This window comes from Thunnus thynnus, chromosome 13 (assembly GCF_963924715.1).
Source record: "Thunnus thynnus chromosome 13, fThuThy2.1, whole genome shotgun sequence".
NCBI classification, from domain to species: domain Eukaryota; kingdom Metazoa; phylum Chordata; class Actinopteri; order Scombriformes; family Scombridae; genus Thunnus; species Thunnus thynnus.
The window spans coordinates 16,801,158-16,820,769 of record NC_089529.1 but is presented as its reverse complement, the minus strand read 5'-3'; the positions used below and the strand labels follow the sequence as shown (position 1 = coordinate 16,820,769).

Here is a 19,612-nt window from a genome sequence, read left to right as displayed (position 1 = left end):
GAGGAGGCAACGAGGAAGATTGTGATGACTCACAGTCATACTGTCCATCTGCATTGTAATATGGATTTATTTGCAACAAGCCATAGTTCTACCTCTGAATGATGCAGACATCTGTGCTGGTGAATGCACAGTCAGGAGCTAAAGCTGCACTGCTTTAGCTGTGGTGAAAAACAGGCATTATGAGTCAATTTAAAAAAAAACTGGAAAATATATTTATGAACTGAGGGGAAAAAAAAGAAAATTGAAATATCCTTTTAAACATATCTTTTTATCTTCCAAATGTTTGTTTTTTATAACAGAAAAATGACACAATGGCATGAAATTGCAATAGATTTACAAAAGATCAATAACAATGACACATAAAGAAAAGAAAAAATACAAACAATTAAACAAAAATGGTTATAAATATCTTTTTTGTATATAATTATCCTTTTTTAAACATTTCTGTAACATTTTTCAAATCTATTTGTGGACCTTTTTATTCCAGCACTGACTGAAAACTACTGACACTTACAAACTACCAAATAGTAGTTGTAGATGGAGATGTGGTTGTCATGGTAGTGAGCACACTTGTCTCCTAGCAAACGTCCCATTCTAGAACGTTCCCACAGTTGTCGTGGAGACTGTGCCCAGAATGTTAATGTATCTCTGCAGTGCTGCCATGGCAACCAGCGAGTTGCATTCCAGCTCATGCCTAAAAGTGTGTGAAGAGAGCGGAGAGGGAACACAGGAGGGGTTTCCAGCACTGCCAAGGTTGGGAGGGGATGTGCGGTGTCATTCATTGTGTAGTTTTCACTCACTGGGGGCAAAATTTGAGGAGGTGCCAGCCCTCCTGTTGGCGCTATTAATACACCTCCTGCATGTGCTCACATTCAAGGTTGATAGAGAGTGCATAAACCGGTCTGAATACAGGAAGTTACATCACAAAACGGTAGAGAGGTTGCCCTCTTCTGGACTTGGATGGGTACTATGTGTGTGTGTGTGTGCATGTGTGTGTGAATAGAAGGCCGACAGGCTCCCTCACAGCTCCTCTCCACCCATGAAGGGCAGACACACACACACACATGCACTGACACACAGTTTGTGTAATGTGGTTTGCAGCAAGGACAGGGGAGTCTCCTGCTCTGGAGGAAAGTCTGGGATACTCAGGACTCTGTTTTCAGCAGGATGAAGAGCAGGGGAGCCTGGAGAAGATGACATCTCTCTCTAAACACTGGCTGGTAGGGCCCAGAGATTGATTACATGAATGTGCTATTGATGCCTTTTTGTTCTTCTGTTGTTTGCGATACATGCAGCGGTTTTCTGCTACACTTGAGCCTGAATAAGGTGTTCCTCATATATAAACTAGGACTGAAGACATTGGACCTGTGTCTATTTTGGATATTCTGCAGTTTTGATGTTGGCACTTTAATATAGGTGGTCTTCAAAGCCAAACAACTGTCACTTTGAGGCATTTTTTACTTAAAATTGTACTCAGTGTGACCTTCAATCTGTGTTCCAGGATTTCCACATATTCAGCATCATTCCAGAGTTCATCTGATGAGATTTAGCTCCAGTCCTCTCTTCTGTAAGGTGACACCACTGCAGGAACAGTTCATAATCTTCATGTCATCAGCTGTTGTCTAAGGCTCTTAGCTTACTCACATGCATGCATTCACACATGCCACATAAACAGACACACACATGTGACAGTGACAAAGCCCTTCTCGGGTTACACTCAGCAGTTCAATTCAAACTTATTATGCATTTGAGATTCAAAGAGCAAGTTAACATCAGGCTGAAACACACAGAGTTTTACTGCCCCTCTCTTCACCTGTAACCACGCCCAGCAATGATGTCATGGTGTACTGACCACACCCTGGAGTACACTTCTACATCACAAGAAGTTAAACCACTGAAGGTCAGGAAAACATTATTTTCAGCAGCTGTTAGAGGAAAACTAAAATTTATTACAGGTTTTTTATTTTTTCATGGGTTTTATGTGTCAGTTATTCTGAAAATGCAGCATCACTGCTAAAAATTTGTCAATGGGGTCAGACAATCAGTTGTAAACAATTCATTTGGAAAAGAAAAGGTAAATTGCAACTGTCTCTTCTGTTACCACAGTTTACAGACCAGCCGCCTGTCTCAATATTAACCTGCAGTACCATAGTATTGGACAATCATCTCCATATAAAGTTGTAGCTAATTTGGCAAAACTATTGGTGTGTTTACAGGCCATCTGATAGACTTACCACTTGTGTTTGTTGCCCTGTTGGACCTATTTCTAGCATTATTTTGGTAAATACATTATAACCAATAGAACCATTAGCAACAAAATAAAACTAAAGTTGTAATAAAGTGTTGTTTTTCCTTTAAGTTTCTTTTTAATAGCTTATTGTCAATGAACTTGTGTAAACACTGTGGTCTTTTCTCCCTTAGGCCACCTGTACAGTTGTATTACTGCCTTGTGCATAGAGGCATCATGGGAAACGTGGTCCAGTGCTGTCAAACACTGTCAGACTACTTTAAGTGTAAGGATGCACCGGTCCGCAGTGAGGCTGAAAGATCTCCTCTGCTATCCAGCGAAGGGAGTGAATGCGACTCCTCGACCCTGCCAGACAACCCGGAGGACGATATGTTAACCGTCTCCACCGGTGTGACAAACCCCGCCCTCGAACCAGAACACTTCCTGTTCCCTGACATCATCCTAAGCAGCAACCTCGGAGGGGACGTGGCTCTGGTGGAGCCAATGGTGTGTCTGCTGGTGTCCGAGGAGGAGGAAGGAGGTGGTGGCGAGGGAGTGAGGGTGGGTGAAGGACAAGAGAGGAGCAACAGAGGGAGAAACAGGGGCTACTCTGAGGTTGAGACGCAAACAGAAGTGGAGACGCAGATTGGAATGGGGGTACAGACGCAGACAGAGTCCCAGGCAGAAGTTCAGACGCAAACAGAAATGCTGGTGTGCAGAAATGAGACTGTGGAGAAAGAAGTAAACACACTAATAAATACTGGCGTTGCAAAAGAGATGGTTGTGGATATTTGGGAAGGTGATGGAATACTGAAACAGGTGGATGTGCTCTTGGAGGCAACAACATCACATGAGATACACTCAGATAATCAAATCACCACCAAAGTTTCTGAAGAAGTAGAAGTTTTTGAAGAGCTGGAGGTTCCAGGAAAGGTGGAAATACAGACAGAGAGAAACACATTGGTGTACACTGGAGTAACAGAGGAGGGAAACGCTGATGAAAAGCAGAAAACAACGCAAGAGAATGTCTTTAAGTTGCAGCAGAATACTGTTGCAGCCCAGGAAAATACAGACTTTGCCTACACTGAGCGCTGCAATTTGCAGGCACAGGTCAAGGAAAAAGAACAAAACATTGAATCAGAGCATGACTCAGTGATGCTGACTGAACACAATGTAAACAACATGGATGAGAACATTGCTGCAGCGGAGAAAAACACCATTGTGGACAATCTTGGCCCTGCTGTAGACCTGAAACAACAGAGCATTCAGACTAATGAACAGATGGGACAAGAGACTGTGGTGACCAATCAGAATGTAAATAAAAAGGACAATATCCACAAAAAAACAAAATTGAATCTGTCAGCAGATCAGTCCGTTGACAGTCCAGATCAGATTCAGTGTGAGGAAAACTTGCACCCAGCAAAGAGGGAAGAGGGCCACGACACGCCTGCCCTGCAGCATGTTTTGGAGCAGGACAAAGCTCTGCCACAGGTGGAGGAGGAAGGGCCTGAGATGAAGAATGTGACATTGTTTTTAGTTGACAGGCTGTTTCTGGCAGCACCACATGTCGAAGGTGTGTGTTTGTCTGATATGTTTTTTTGTGCTTTCAGCTGCAGCCTGTATCATCATACATCCTGCTTTCATCCTCACACCCTTATTTTGTATCTTCTGCACTGTTGTCAGCAGTGCCTCCAAGTCAAACTGAAGAAAGCCCTGAGAACGATCACCCAGAGCAGTCTGATGTTGATAAAAGGGAGCAACTTAGCATCCGTGACATAGTTGATCTCCAAGAAACAGGCTTCCCTGTCAGAATCCAACCTCCTGGAACAGAAAGTTTCGAGCTTCAGGTCCTGCTTGACATGATTATTAAATGTTTTTAAATACGATTATTAAAGACACATCACTTTATCTTTATGTCTTTCTAATTCACTCCAGTCCAACTCTCTGTCTGTTTTCTCCTCTTAGGTATCAGGCCAGATGTTGGTGGCGGAGCTGCAGCAGGTGCTGATGGATCATGAGCTAACCTGCCACCGCACATGCTTCTCCCTCCAGCTAGGAGGCGCCGTGCTTGACAGCCTCACCGAGTTACGCTCCATACAGGGCATCCAGGATGGAGGGCTGATCAAGGTGGTGGAGGGTAACTGTCTCTTTCTTTTTTACATTCTTTTTAAGAAGTCTGTCTGTGATAATTAACTGTGCAGTTCACTTTGGAGTGCAACAATGTCGGCCTCTGGCTCCTGTCCAGTTTGATTAGAGCTCACATCAAGGACTTCACATGGACCAGTAAACACCTTCTCACAAGAAAACCCTTTTTACATGTCATCCAAACTGATATTAACTTCTGCAGGTGTCAGACACATGCTCAGTCTTTGTGTCTGCAAACATGATGAAAATGGCACAAAACTTAACTTCATCCAGGAAGGTTTACAACATTATCTCTGACTCCACAAAGACCAACCACTGAGTTATTTTTCAAATTGAATCTATATTCAACTATAAATTATGTGCATCACTCACTTTAAACCTGCACTATAAATGTACTTGCATCTGCATTTTGTGAAAAAAATGCAATACTATGCATTGTTCATTTTAATATATTGATCTTCATAAACGTTATGTCTGCTTATGTTTACAAATGTGAAATCACCTGTTAAATGAGCAAAATATATTACTATTGCAGTGGAAAGCAAACACACTTTTAAAAAAGGTTATGCTTTAAAATGTATAGTTGATGAATAGTATCACTGTAGCACAATTGGATATAATATTATAGCTTGATTCGTTTTTCTACACTTGAGACAATACTGAACTGCACTGTTTTGTTTTATATTGTCCAGACATGCACTGATTTGCAGTGATGGAAGATGTATTTAGATCCTTTATTTAAAAGTACCAATACAACAATGTAAAAATATTACATTACAAGTAAAAGTCCTGCATTCAAAATCCTAGTTAAAAGTACAGAAACATTATGAGCAGAATATACATATCGAAAGTAAAGCCCTGTGTTTTATACTATTATATTATTATTATATTATTATTATTATATTTTGTTATTAGATAGTGAATACTGATGCATCAATGCATACAAAAAGTAGAATTTTATTGCTGTAACTAGTCCAGGTGGAACTAGTTTCCACTACTTCTATAATCTGCTTTTTTGCTAAATATTTGATCATTTTTCCTTTGTCAAATAAATGTAGTGAAGTTAAAAAGTATAATATTTCTCTCTGAAATGTAGTAGAGTAGAAGAATAAAGCAGCAGAAAAAGTAAATATTCAAGTAAAGTACTTGAGTAAAAGTACTTTCTGTCTTTACTCCATTGCTGATTTGTTTCATGAAATGCGTCATGGCAACAAGAAAGTTTCACATTCACCTTGTCCTTGTATAAGATTGAATTTAACACTTTATATGCTTATTTTCTGATCTTGCTACAGATTCTTACTCTGTGCGTGATGCTCGTCTTCATCTCAGACATGTCCGTGATCTTCTGAGGAGTCTTGACCCCACAGATGCGTACAATGGAATGAACGGCAGCTCTCTGTCTTACCTCACCTTCTACACCCGAGGAGAAAAGGGTGATGTTGTCCTCTCATACCTCCTCACATCCTCCTCACTTGTCTGTGCGTTTCTGTCAGTAATCATTTGACTCTTTCACCTCCATATTCATCCATTCAGATAGTGAAAGTGTGGGGAAGAGGCGAGCTTCTGAAAAGGAGTCTCTTGACTGCAGCCCTCCAGAATACGTCCTCCCTGGATGCAAGGAACGACTGCTTACTCCGCTGCAGCCAGTCAGAGGTGACTGGAAGGTGAGAGACCAGCTTTTGCACTGCAAATATGACTGGTTACATATAAAACATTTATAAAAACATGTCTTCATCTATAGTGAGTATTCTTGGGACTGCTTTTCTGTGTTGGGTAGCCGTTACAGTGCCTGCGGGTCCTGACCATGAGCAGCTGGAACCCTCCTCCAGGAAACAGGAAGATGCATGGGGACTTAATGTACCTCAATGTCCTGACTATGGAAGACAGAGAACTCAACATTACATCCTCTACACGTGGTTTCTACCTCAACCAGTGAGTTTTAAACTGTTCAGCCATTTGAGAGTGTTCTAAACTATGAACTCAGCCTCAAAAATATTGTATTTCTGCCTCTTTAAGTTCCACAAGAAAGACCCAGAGAGCAGTAAACTGAGAGACCAAAGAGGAGTAGGCATTGTTATAATGATTATGTACAATGTGTGCTTTCCTCTGACTGCTCCAGGTCAACTAGCTTCAACTTCAATCCTAAACCTGCAGTTCCCAAAATCCTTTGCCACTCTCTAGTTGAGCTGTTAAGTCAGGTCAGCCCTGCCTTCAGGAAAAACTTCAACGCCTTGCAGAAGAAGAGGTGAGAAAACTTCACGAACCCAATGTATGGTTACAATTTGTTGAAAACTGGGAACACCAGTATAATTTCTATAATTTACATGAGTGTTGATAATAATAGAAATAACATAAAACTGATCCTTATTGACACTTTCATCCCAATAAAACATAAATCTTTTCACCCTATTTTCTGTCTCTTGCTGTGAATCAGAGTCCAGCAGCATCCTTATGAGCGGATTGCAGCACCTTTCCAGGTGTTCACCTGGATCGCCCCTCATGGAGACCACACCCTCGACTGTGTCAGAGCGGAGGAGACACACACCAGTCGCATGGGCCAGGACGAGCAAACAGCCGGGCAGGTTGCTGACACAAAACTAATTTTGGAAATGCAGACAAATATAACATTTCAGTGCAGTGCAGGATTTTTGCTGTGTGCATGTAGGAACATACACACAAACCCAGAGGTTTCATGGTGCTGATGCTGATTTTTAGTTTGTGTGTTATGAGCACAGAGTCGGGAGTGGAATGAGGAGCTGCAGGGATGCAGGGAACTCCCCAGAAACTCTCTTCAAGAGCGTCTGCACAGAGAGAGGAGTGTATTCAAGGTGAGACCACATCTTTCCAATCCTCTCTCTGACTGGTGAACAAAGAAGCATCAGTTGAATATTTGAAGCAGTATCCAGGAGTACAGGATGGACAAGATGAAGAACTAAACCTCCCTTGTCCTATTCTTCCTCTGTTCTGTGAAGTCATTCCTTCCTTTTGCTGCTGTGCAATTAGATTGTGCTTCTTTACTGACAAGGCAAACCGTGTTAACTAAGATATTCATCCCTCCATCTAGACCAACAGTGACTTTGTTGCCGCTGCGACACGAGGTGCTGTAGCAGTTATCGACGGTAATGTCATGCCTTTAAACCCAGGGGAGGCGCCTCATATGCAGATGTTCATCTGGAACAACCTCTTCTTCAGCCTGGGGTTTGACATTTCTGAGCACTACCGCCCACTAGGGGGCAACACCGCAGCTCATGCTGCTGCCATCTGTGACCTCAGAGGAGCTCAGGTAGGTAATTAAGTGATGAGTCCAGTCTCACAAACTCTGAGAGTAAAACCTCTGCAAGTGGTGGTTTCATGGATAGATTATTTTACTTTCACTTTTAAAACATATATCTAATCTAATCCTATGCCACACAATCAGAAATTAGCAGGAATGCTTGTATGTTCTTGCCATCAAATGACAAATATTTATAAACTACAGGCATACACATCTGTGGACATAGAGGGGCTCCACACACTTGGAACAGCTGTGGTGGATTATCGTGGTATCCGTGTCATCGCTCAGACGATCGTTCCTGGGATACTCGAGAAAAATCAGGAGCAGAGTGTCGTCTACGGCTCTAATGACTATGGAAAAACTGTTTTTACACACCCCAGGTACACTCACACAAAACAATTAAGTCTTAAACTATATTTAGATCTTATTCAAGTAAAAGTTCAAACGTGTAATCTTGCAGGCTGAAGCAACTCTATGTCTATTTAATTTTCTCAATATTATTAAAGCAGAAGTGTGTTTTCTGCAGGTTTCTGGAGCTTCTTGATAAAACCAGTAAACCACTGAGAATCCAGCGTCACCAGGTGCTCGACCACAACAACAGCTCAGTGGAGCTTTGCTCTGGCATCGAGACCAAAGGCATCCTGGGTAATGACGGACGAGCCTACATCTTGGACCTTCTCAGGACCTTCCCCCCAGACCTTAACTTCCAGTTCTCAGAAACGGAGGAGATGAGAGAGGAAGTGCCGAAGGAATGTCAGAGCTTTGGTTACCCGCGGCGACACCATCACAGCCTGGCCAGCCTGAGACCGGAGCTGGTGGAGGCCTTCGTCCAACACAGGTGAGACAGAGGACATGTTGAGCCCTTTGATGTATGAACTGAGCTTTGTAAATAAAGTTTCCCATCCCTGATACTTTATGTTTTCTGTTGCAGGTATGAAGTTTATGTCAAGATGGTGTCGCATGGGCTCAGCCAGCTGGAGGAACGTCCTGAGGGGCGGCAGACAGAGAGAGATCCAGCAGAGATGATTCAGGATGAAGTCAACAAGCCGAGAATTGGAGATACAGCTGCAGCTAGAGCTGACATGGGTGAATAAGACCAGCTAAATAAAGTGAAATCATAAAATGTAATGTAGGGTTGCAACTAATCATTATTTTCATTATCGATTAATCCATCGATTATTTTCTTGAATAATTTAGCTATTGGTCCATAAAATATCTAAAAATGGTGAAAAATGTCAAACTGTTTCCCAAGGCTCAAGACGTCCCATCAAACAATCCATAACCCAAAAATACTCTTTTTACCGTCACAGCAGATGAAAGAAACCAGAAAATATTCACATTTGAGAAGCTTGAATCAGAGAATTTGGACATGTTTAAAAAAATGACTCCAAACTAACAATCGATTATCAAAATCATTGACAATCAATTTAATAGTTGGATCCTAATCAATTAATCAACTAATCGTTGCAGCTCTAATATATTGGTAAACCGAGCGTAAAGAGGCTGAGGGGCATAGAGGGAGAAGCTACAAAATTAACTGAATAAAGGACGTAGTAAGACATATAAATGCATTGAAATGTGTAGAACTGTGAGGTTGAAAGTTTATTCTTGAAGTTGTTAGTAGTTTAGTAGCTGCTCTAGAGCTTTTGATCATATCACATGATCTTCATCAGTGGATGGAGTTTGCTCATGAATTAGAGATGTTCAAATTTTCAGTTTTAATTAAGTTTCAATTTTAAGGACTTCTCATTCATGTTGGTTTAAAAGCTGAGGTTGAAAGTGTGTTCTTAACCTGGAAAAGGTCAATTTCAACTTAGTTGTATGATTAGCTGTCAACTTAGTAAATTTTGAAACCTCAACTTTTATGCCAACATGAGTCCTTAAAGTGCTCAGAAAACAATGGAATATGAACACCTGCAACTCTGTAACATATGGAGAAACTCCATCTGCGGTTGAAGATCATGTGATATGATAAAAAAAACTCCAGGACAGCAACTAAATGGCCCGTAGCTGGCAACAAGAAGGGAGGCCACACACAGACATATCAGTCAAAAGTAATTTATTTAACTCAAAGAAATAATATACCAACTAACTGGTGGGGTGTGTAAGTCAGAGAAACATTAGTAGTGTTTGTAATGTATGGATGAGTGAAAATGTGGTGTAAAGAGTGTTGGATGGTGCAACAAACCAAACAAAAGAAGAAAGCTGAGACCCCTGCAGTAGGCCCAGCTGAGAGAGAGAGACAGAGACTCCCAGAAGGCAGTCCGTTTATGCCTTCTGGGAAGCCCAACCCAGATGGGCAGGTACAAGGCAAACCTCCCAGCTCCACCTGCTAGCTGACTCCCAGTATCTGCAAAAAATGGGAGTAGAGTAAGGCACACAAATTAATTATTACTGAAACCTCAAAATATGCAAATATTCATTGTAAACTAATGAATGAGGCCAAAGATAGTTGTGAGGATTGTGATATTGTGCTATTTCAATTGACGATTTATCATTTTGTTGGTTTTTTAAACTTTTTTTTTTCCTTTTATAGAATTTCACAGCAGAAATGTGATCATGAAAGCTTGTGAGGCTGTCGGATCAGTGAGTGACTCTTGCTTTGACATCCGCTTCAATCCTGATGTTTGCTCTCCAGGTAAAGTATTAAGAGGATGTGTGTGTGTGTGTGTGTATAAGGTAAAAAAAAAAGAAGACTAAGATTAAACCGTGTGTCTTCGCTGTAGGTGTTTGTTTCCCCTCTGAGAATGCTGAGGACGTTCAGAGGCAGAGACGGTTGTTATGGGACACGACTGCTTTTCTGCTCTCTAATCAGATTCCAGCTGTGGTGAGTCTTGAGTGGAACAATATTCAGAACTTTCATGTGCATGGAGAAGATATTTATATTGTGTTTGTGTGTGTGTGTGTGTGTGTGTGTGGTAGCTGAGGGACTGTCTCGACCACATGGCGGTGCCGATGGATGGTGAGACCTTGACCTCAGTGCTACACCAGCGGGGTGTGAACGTGCGTTACCTGGGCAGCCTGCTGATGGAGCTGGACAGGGTGGAGGAAGGAGGGAGACTCAGACACATACAGGTACTTGAGTCATCATTGCTTCCTTCCTCTTGCTGTGAGTTTAAATTTATTTGAGTTTAAATTGATAAGCTTTCCTCAACATCACTTGAATCACATTGAGTAAGATATTCATTAATGTGGCCTGACAGAAGTGGAAGCAACCGTTGCCTCCTCGTCGTCCATTAATTCCTGATAATGGACACCTCGTCGGGCATTATCCCTTACATTGGATCTTTAATGAATGATTGAACGCAGGTGTAATCATATTTATTGAAATTTGATTATAACATATACATAACAAATTCTGACAGTGTGTTATGAAGTATTTATTAATTGTTTATACACACGTACAAATCATTCAGATTTTGTTCATAAATGTGTTCAAAACTCCTGAAGACATGTTGAACTTGAAGGTGGAAAAAACTCAAGTGCTGGATTTCTCTCAGGGCTTTCAGCTGCATATAACAACTGCAGCTGTTATATGACATAATCAATCATTAATTGACTGTTTAGACATTAGTTACAGATGTTTCACATGAGTTATAGTTGTTGTCAGATATATTAATAAACACTCAATATTTTATCTTAGCATTTTTAATAAAATAAAGTCATTATTCTCGTGTCTCGTGACATTATAAATATTGAGCGCACACTCATCAAGTGTGATTAACTGTATAACAACAAAACACTGACAGGACGCAGAACATCTGTTGGATGCAGGTCTAATTGCAGGGATTCAAACCTGTAACACTGCAATACAGGATGGTTTCTGTATCTAATTAAAGGCTTTCCTCCTTTAAGACCTTCAACACTCTTTGCTGATTGTAGACAGGGAATCATTTTCACTGTGGTGATATGTAACTTGTGTCAATGTATAATTTATCAGTCTGGGAACGTATGACAGATGTGTCTTGACAATGGTTCAGGCTTAATGAGATGAACTGGATTAGATTTCACAGCCTGAAGTAATTACATCTGTTTCACAGTGATATAGTCCCAGACCTTTCCAACTGTTGGAAATTACCACTACTAGATCACAGAAACCCCAGTAACAGCGGTGGTTAGTTCAAGTACAGGTGGGAGAGATAAGAGATGGTAATTACTGAGAGCTCCACAAATGTGTTAACCAAAATAAATACTCTTATAGACCAGTTAGATATTAACCTCTCCAGTAAACTGAACAAAAAATACTGTAGTGTTTAGAAATTTAAGGTGCTTCATCCTCCATCTAAATCATATACACTTATCCATTAAATCAATGTCAGGATCAAAGGTTTTACTACTTTTCTCTTGTCAAGGCCAAAGTTATCTCTAATCAGTGTCTTTTGTAACAGATCAAATGTTTCTTCACAGAGAATTTCTATGAGTGAAGTCATCATCAGAAGTGCAAAACACATCTTCAGGACCTATCTACAGGTGACGTACTCAAATAACATCCACAAGCAACATGTTAGAATATAACATTTTGCAACCTGGCTTTAATTTTCCTGTTTTTCTCTCAGGATGTGGAACCTGCAGCTTTCTCTGCTGCCGTCAGCCACTTCCTAAACTGCCTCCTGAGCTCCACCTCCTGTTTCCCCGACTCCTGCTCAGACGAGCTGCTCACTCGTCGCAGGAGCCGACGTCGACGTAGCCACGGGAGTCGAGTTTCCATGTTGACAGACACTGTGTGGGCTAAACTGACCGCCAGCGAGCTGTGGTGCAGGATCAGGACTGAGGCTGAAAATTATTATCACTACACAATTGACAGGTGTGTGTTTGTGTGTGTGTGTGTGTTTGTGGCTGGATATTTGCAACAGGATTTTTCACTGTTATTCTTTTTGTGTTCAGTGAAAGTATGGATGAGGTTATAGGGAAATATGGCCTTCAGAGGATCTCCTTACTGAGAGAGATGGCAATCAAGACTGGCATCCAGGTCAGACATCTATCATGCTCGCCTCCATAACACATTTACCTATGAAATTAAATGAATCCCGTCTACATTAAAGCTGCACTAGATAAGAATTTTAGCTGAAACCACCTCTTTTATCAGTAAAAATGTGAAGCTGCAATTGATAAAAGTTTCTCATCCCCACTTTCTGTGACACCACTTAATTTGGCTCAAAGTGAGGAATAAGGACTAGAGACATAAAATGTTCTTCTTCACAGCAAGTTCTGTGCTGATCAACTATGATTGAATGTGCTGCAAAAGTTGTTTTTTTCTCCGTTATTTTCACCCTGTCCAGCAACCAAGAGAAGATTTTAATCTTCTGAATCCCACACCTGTCTGGTCAAGCTCAGAGAAAAAAATGTACGCTTAAATTTGACGCTTAATGAGGTCTGGCTATGTAAGATTAGTATGAGGACTGACATTATGCTTCAGGACTTTTAGGTGCTGGAATTCCTCAAACACGTAAAAATTAAATTAATCTCCAGCATCGACTTTTTTTGCCAAAGATCAAAGGTATCTAGTGCAGCTTTAACACGCATTTCACTCCCTTTCACTCAAACTATGTTTTCCCCTCTAACCTCTTCTTCATTTTGTCTGTATTTTAGGTGCAGTTGAGGGAATATGCATTTGAGTCTCGACACAGGCCAGCGTTTGGTGAGGAAGACGTCGTTAACATGTTTCCTGTGGTCAAACATCTCAAACCTACAGCAACAGATGCCACACGGCTTGTGCAAAATGCACAGGTGGCGGTACAGCAGGGTGAGAGACACGGACACAAACATTCACAACTGCATACTGTATATGCACTGTATGTTTACTGTATATATACTGTATGTTTACATTTAGAGTAGCGCGGTGAGCTAGCCTGGGTGTTTAAAGTGACTGACCATTAACTGGAGTGTCTTTATGGAAAATGATCTGCTCTGCTGATGCACCGCAGCTGTGATGATGTGAAATAATGTTTTCCTACAAGCGTCAATACACAGTAGAACCACATCATTATATTTTCAACATGGGAAGTCAAGTTAAGGATATGCTTGACATTCAAGTGGTTTAAACTCTGATGTTGCTAGGAAACTGACAACATAAATAGACATAGCAATGTTCCCATTTCAAAATTAATGAGAGTTATTTGGTGGTTTTTATTATTATTTAAAATGTGACTTTGTTTTAAAAGTAACTACCCAGAAAAAGCCCCTTTGTTAGATGTTCAGAGGCATTCAGACACTTTTTACTTACAAAGGTCATTCAAATGGACTCGTTCTTGTGCACTCTGTAAACAAGCCTCCTCTTAAAGGCACCATAAGATTATATGAGCTGTTCATTAGGGCCACCATACCGGCGTTACCCAATCTCTAATCAATACTGATCCTGGCTGAATTCAGTTTGGAGGTGAAGATTTGTCTACAGTGGCTCTGCAGCTTCCTCCCTGGATATCCATCTTCTGTCTTTCTACATGGCAACAGCATAAGTCATGTAACCAACACTGCTTTCCACAGATTTTCACTTGTTAATGGGTGAAATCATTTACTTCATTTGATGAGCAGATTCAGTACTCATCAGTATGTTTTATGTTTTCTTTTAGGCCTCCTCAAAGAGGGCTATGAACTGATTAGCCAGGCCCTGACTCTGTTCAGCAGCGTGTGTGGGGTCCTGCATGAGGATGTGTGCATGTGCCTGCGTCTCCTGGGACGGCTCAGCTACATCTTGGGGGAATATGCGGACGTAAATATGCATTACAATTCATTTTTATAACGTTATTAGACATCATCACCCCACATCTCAAGTTTTAAGATATTAATGGAGTGGTAACAAGCAGCCATTCAGTCTGAATATGATGATACAAACAGACAAAAAACACATTTGTGTGCTTTCATAAAGTAATGTCTTTCTCATTAATCCATGTCTCACAGGCCCTCAGCCACCAGGAAAAGGCTGTCATGAGTAGTGAGAGAGTACAAGGTATAGACCACCCACAGACCATACAAGACTACGTGAGTTTCTTCACCTTTTCGTTGATCCAAAACATTTTAATCCTGTTTCTCTTTTACTTAGCTCAACTGATTTCTTTCTGTGATTCAGACTTTCCTGGCCCTGTACTGCTTTGCTGGAGGTCGGCAATCAACCTCCCTGCAGCTGCTGTATCGTGCTCGTTACCTCACCCTGCTTGTGAGCGGAGAAGATCATCCACAGGTCGCTCTGCTGGATGTAAGTGAGTCGTCACCTGCAAATGGTTTTTCTGCTGGAGTTTTCTTTCTTTTATATTATTAACAGTAAACAACTATTTAGATCTAATCAATTTTAGACATTAAAATGAGTTTATGTAAATTATTTGGTTAATTAAAAAGTCAAAATAATCTGAAACAAAGCATCACCAACATTTACTGGAACCCTATTATAGAAAATCATGAGGGAAGGAACAAATGAGGATTTTTTTTTTATTAGCAAAGCAGATAAAATGTTTTTATTGAACAAATGAATACAGAATACTTACACTGAATACAGAAGAAATATTAACATTATATATTTAACCTGTTAACCAATAGGCTTCTTTATCCCTCCCACCTTCTGGGTAAATCACTCAATGTACAAAAATCATGACAATCAACCAACATAAGAAATTTACACCTTTAAGATTTTAAGAAGATTAAAATGTTGGATCACAGGACCTCAATAAAACTTGAGGAAATCATTGTAGATTAGGTACTGGGAAATGCAAATAGGCACAACTTGAAGCCTTTCCAGACCATCAGAAAACACTGAATACAAAAACCCTGTGACAGTTACTTGACCCATTGTTATATTTTCAAGATTTCTGTGTGTATGAAATCATGTGTTTAAGTCCCTGTTGTGCTCCCTTGCATTAGAGTATGCTAGGTCTAGTGCTTCATGGACTGATGGAGTATGAGCTTTCCCTGAAGTTCCTACAAAATGCCTTCATTTTAACCTCAAAATACCACGGCGCCACATCCCTGAAGCATGCGCATAGGTGAGACAGTTTGTCATTACGTTCCTCTCTGGTCATGTATTCTTATATTCAGAAACAGGTTACACTTGCTGTGACCTTCATATGCATAAATTTCTACCTTCCTTTATTTCCATTTTCATCATCGTTACCTCTCTATGTATATCTTCTGTACAGTCATCATCTGCTCGCCACAGTGTACGAGAGCAAAGGAGAGTTTCGATCAGCTCTGCAACACGAGAAAGAGGCTTATTCAATATATAAGAGCCAGGTCAGCTTTAAAATGCAATGTTTGCTGATGGTTTATGCTATGCTATGTTTTAACTGAGAGTCTTCATTGTTGCACACATGCAGGTTGGTGAGAACCATGACAGTACGAAGGAAAGCTCAGAGTACCTGAAGAGCCTCACTCAGCAGGCTGTGATCCTTCAGAAAGCCATCAACCAAATCTACAGTAACACACCCAGTGCCTGTATTCCACCTCCAAAGGTTTGTACAGCTTTATAAACGCAAACACGCTATCACGGCAATGCTAGTGAACCCATGTGCAGCACACAGAGAGACGGGAGGCAATGAATAAAGTTGCAAGGCAGTTTACTGCTGGGCAGGTAGCACGAAACTGGGGGCAGAGGTTTGGGCATGAAGCTGGGGCCTAATAGGGGCAGGGGAATGATGAGGGGAGCCAGGCAGAAAGCAGGGAGCCGAGCTGATCAGAGGAGAGAGACAGACGATGCAGGAGGACTGGAAACCGGGGCTGGAGTCAGGCTAAGGTTTTCTACAGGCACAGAGAAACAGGGTTTAGGCAAATGCCGGATCCTGACAGAACAGTACCCAGAACAAAGATAGGCCGGAAGCGTGACTGACTGTGTGAACAGAGTCTATGATCTGACAAAGAGGTGGAGGCTGAACCAGATATTTATACAGGGCTAATCATGATGATTGACAGCTGGATGCCTGACTCTCGCACACCAGTCGTCACTCCTGTAATTAAGCAAACATAGACACACAAAGAGGAGGAAAGGGAGAGAGTGGCTAGGAGGAGAAGGAGGCAGAAGTGGAGGACATGGACACACACATGCAAACATGCAAGAATGTAACTGCACTGTCTGTACAAAAATATACATTTCTGGTCGTGTGATCGTTTATGTCATTTTTTTGTTTCTCCAGTTTTCCATACCAAGCCTTCCTAAAATCCTTCAGCAGCTCAACCTGACCTGTGGAATAATCCTCATTCCTCTCAGGTGAACACTGAACTCGCAGTTATGGCAGCGAAAATGATGATTATTCTGACAAAGAGTGAAGATAGGGTGATTTTATAAATAGCATCTTCAAAACATTAAAATTGTTTCATGAAACGATGATTTATCATATATAGTCGTATGTCTTTCTCTCTAGTGCAAAAGAAATCGCAGACCTGAGGACTCAGCTGAAAGGGAAGGAAAAGTTTCAAGTGGAAGAACTGGAAAATCAGTTATTGAAGCATAAAGACGTAATAACTTCAGACAACAGACAACAACACTGAACTATGGACTTGGAGGCACAGTTACAATAGAACATCTGTGTATTCAGTCAAACCTCTGAAAATGACTGCAGAGAACGACGAGAACAACGAGAACAACTCTGGGCAAACTGGGACTCCAGTTAACCTACTTTGGGTAACAGCTATATAGTAACAGACAGGTATAGTTGCCTACTTTTGGAAGAGGAGTTTGTTCTGCTGTTGACTATGAAGGACTGGATGTTGAAGAGATCCTCAGCCTTTCTTCTAGTCTACATTATCTAATGCAGACCTATCTGCTGCCATGAAACAGCTCTTGTTAAAATATGTGGGATCCAGGACTTGAATGAACTCTGCAGGCTGTAGCTTTGCTGGGAAACGTGTATGACTCTCCTCCTTTTGTCAGAAAAATGCATAAAAAATAAAATCAAAGATGATACTGCTAGATGTACGGACAAGCACATGATGTTTAGGCTGACTTCTAATGAGAAAAACAATATAGCAACAGTGTTACTAAAAGTCACAATTTCTTAGATTTTTAAATGATGTTGTCTTCTTGCAATCCCTCCTGCGTCCACTGGGTTTCACACTTGTGTCATGAACAGTTCTCTGAAGATGGTGGGTTATTTGTCTTTGCCCGAATATTGAAATAATCTCTGACTGTTTTGGATGTGTACCAGAAATCTGTTATAATTTAACCCAAGTTGTTGTCATTAAAATCCAGGTGACTGTAGGGTAACAATAAGTATCTCAGCGTTATATGTCTTAACTCTACAAGAACAAGTCTATTTGTCTCCGAGATGGAAATCAGAGCATCACACTTTGAACTGGTATCAAGTGACTTTTTTTTGGAGTTGATCCTGTAAGACTAAGTGAATTTTATACATTATCCCGAATGACTGCTATTTCAATGTGGCTTACAAGTGTTGATCCAAAAATGTACCCGTCTAGTAAATGTAAAATCATTTTGGGTTGTGTTATAGTTTCCTGGGAGTTGTTCCATTATTCAGCATCCATGAAGAAGCTGCATAATTAAAAGTCCCGAGGTGACATCATCACTTCAGTCTGTCGTTCTGCTGGTTATCTCCATGAGAAATGTGTTTACAATTAAAATTGTTCAAATGAAAACTTGACTGTACATATAATAATAAAGATTACACATGTAATTATCATTATTAATATTATTTAATTGTTTATTTAAGAAACTAAAATACAAAACCTCAGACATCTCAGCTTGACAATAAATTAAAATAGATAAATACAATAAGGGGAAATTGCTAATAAAAAAAAAACTACTGCAGACTTTATGTGATGCTTTTTCCACTTGCTTCAAACAATTATGATCTTTTTTTTTTTTTAACAAGTAATGGACTTCAATGTATCTTTTTAATAAAATAATTCAAACAAAAACCTTAAGATTTAGAACATTTTGATTTATGAATGTGAAATCTGCTTCATAATAGGAAATGTCTTTTGGAGGAGAGGAATTACAATCAAAGTAAGCAACAATGTCTTTATTTTTAGTTAGCTGTATACCGTAACCTGTAGGCTAATCCTCTAAATATTTCTCCAAATTTTTACTAAACTTAACAGTTATAGAATAAATGTACTAATGACTCTCCTTCTGTAATCATCATCATCATCATCATCATCATCATCATCATCATTATCATCATCATCATCATCATCATCATAATTCTACACATCCATCACTGTCAGTCAGGTCAGCAAAAAAGATAATTGGTGTTGACCTGCCCTCCATCCAGGACCTGTACACATCCAGAATCAGGAAACAGGCAGGGAAAATCACTGCAGACCCCTCACACCCTGGACATAATCTCCCTTCTGGGAGAACACGCTACAGATCACTGTTCACCAAAACAACCAGACACAGGAACAGTTTCTTCCCCTCTCCGTCACACTTATCAACAGCTAACTCAGGCACTGTGCAATAGCCCTGGAACACTAAAATACCTACAAATTATAAATATGTATTTAGTTTAAAATACAAAATGTGCAATGACATATATACATTTCACTCATTACTGTATATTTGAACAGGTTGTATATACTTTACATAACCACCTACTAAAATAACATGTCTTTTTTTAGCATTTAATATTAATCTCAGCACTCCTTGTACTCTTCACTTCTTTGCAGTATTTGTATCCTGTTTACAGTTCACAGCTCACCTGTATATAGTCATTCCTTGTGTATATTTTCTGAAGATTGTTGTGTTCTTTGAACTTTTTTCCTCAGGAAAAGACTGAGATCCATAAAAACCTCCACCAGAAGACACAGGACCAGCTTCTTTCCAGAAGCTGTTGCCTGACTAAATAGCTGAACTGAACTGTTATCAAACTGGACTTTACATTTCAACATCCCTCTTTGAATACCTGCACTGGTCACTTTCATATATTTCATCAAACTGGACTTTACATTGTACATTGCATTTATCTTCCACTGTTACATAATTGAATTATTTATTGCACATGTCACATTTACATTTTGCCCTAATT

At 40.3% G+C, this 19,612-nt stretch overlaps 1 protein-coding gene across 2 annotated transcripts; it reads left to right on the top strand.

The window, feature by feature from the left end:
* The first annotated feature begins 706 nt into the window (after positions 1-706).
* On the top strand, positions 707-18,265 carry LOC137195750 (clustered mitochondria protein homolog). Of its 2 annotated transcripts, none has more exons than XM_067608342.1 (30): positions 707-1,220; positions 1,502-1,567; positions 2,422-3,800; positions 3,914-4,074; positions 4,193-4,364; positions 5,665-5,805; positions 5,906-6,036; positions 6,150-6,304; positions 6,492-6,617; positions 6,807-6,954; positions 7,108-7,200; positions 7,437-7,655; positions 7,851-8,026; positions 8,173-8,484; positions 8,578-8,732; positions 10,183-10,284; positions 10,373-10,473; positions 10,569-10,721; positions 12,054-12,116; positions 12,203-12,450; positions 12,531-12,615; positions 13,236-13,389; positions 14,216-14,355; positions 14,544-14,624; positions 14,713-14,838; positions 15,498-15,619; positions 15,773-15,866; positions 15,950-16,084; positions 16,763-16,836; positions 16,991-18,265. In XM_067608342.1, the coding sequence occupies exons 3-30, from the start codon at positions 2,465-2,467 to the stop codon at positions 17,115-17,117; spliced, it is 5,130 nt and encodes a 1,709-aa protein (XP_067464443.1). In that variant the 5' UTR covers positions 707-1,220; positions 1,502-1,567; positions 2,422-2,464; the 3' UTR covers positions 17,118-18,265. The 2 variants fall into 2 exon arrangements, with proteins under 2 accessions (XP_067464443.1, XP_067464442.1); XM_067608341.1 differs by having other exon boundaries at positions 3,911-4,074.
* Positions 18,266-19,612: the final 1,347 nt, after the last annotated feature.

What these genes read in the sequence shown, in the direction of transcription:
- LOC137195750 (XM_067608341.1), top strand. Translation starts at nt 2,465, where the DNA reads ATGGGAAACGTGGTCCAGTGCTGTCAAACACTGTCAGACTACTTTAAG. An exon ending in GCTGATCAAGGTGGTGGAGG is followed by an intron (nt 4,365 to 5,664) that starts GTAACTGTCTCT and finishes ATCTTGCTACAG; the next exon opens with ATTCTTACTCTGTGCGTGAT. An exon ending in ATTCAATATATAAGAGCCAG is followed by an intron (nt 15,867 to 15,949) that starts GTCAGCTTTAAA and finishes GCACACATGCAG; the next exon opens with GTTGGTGAGAACCATGACAG.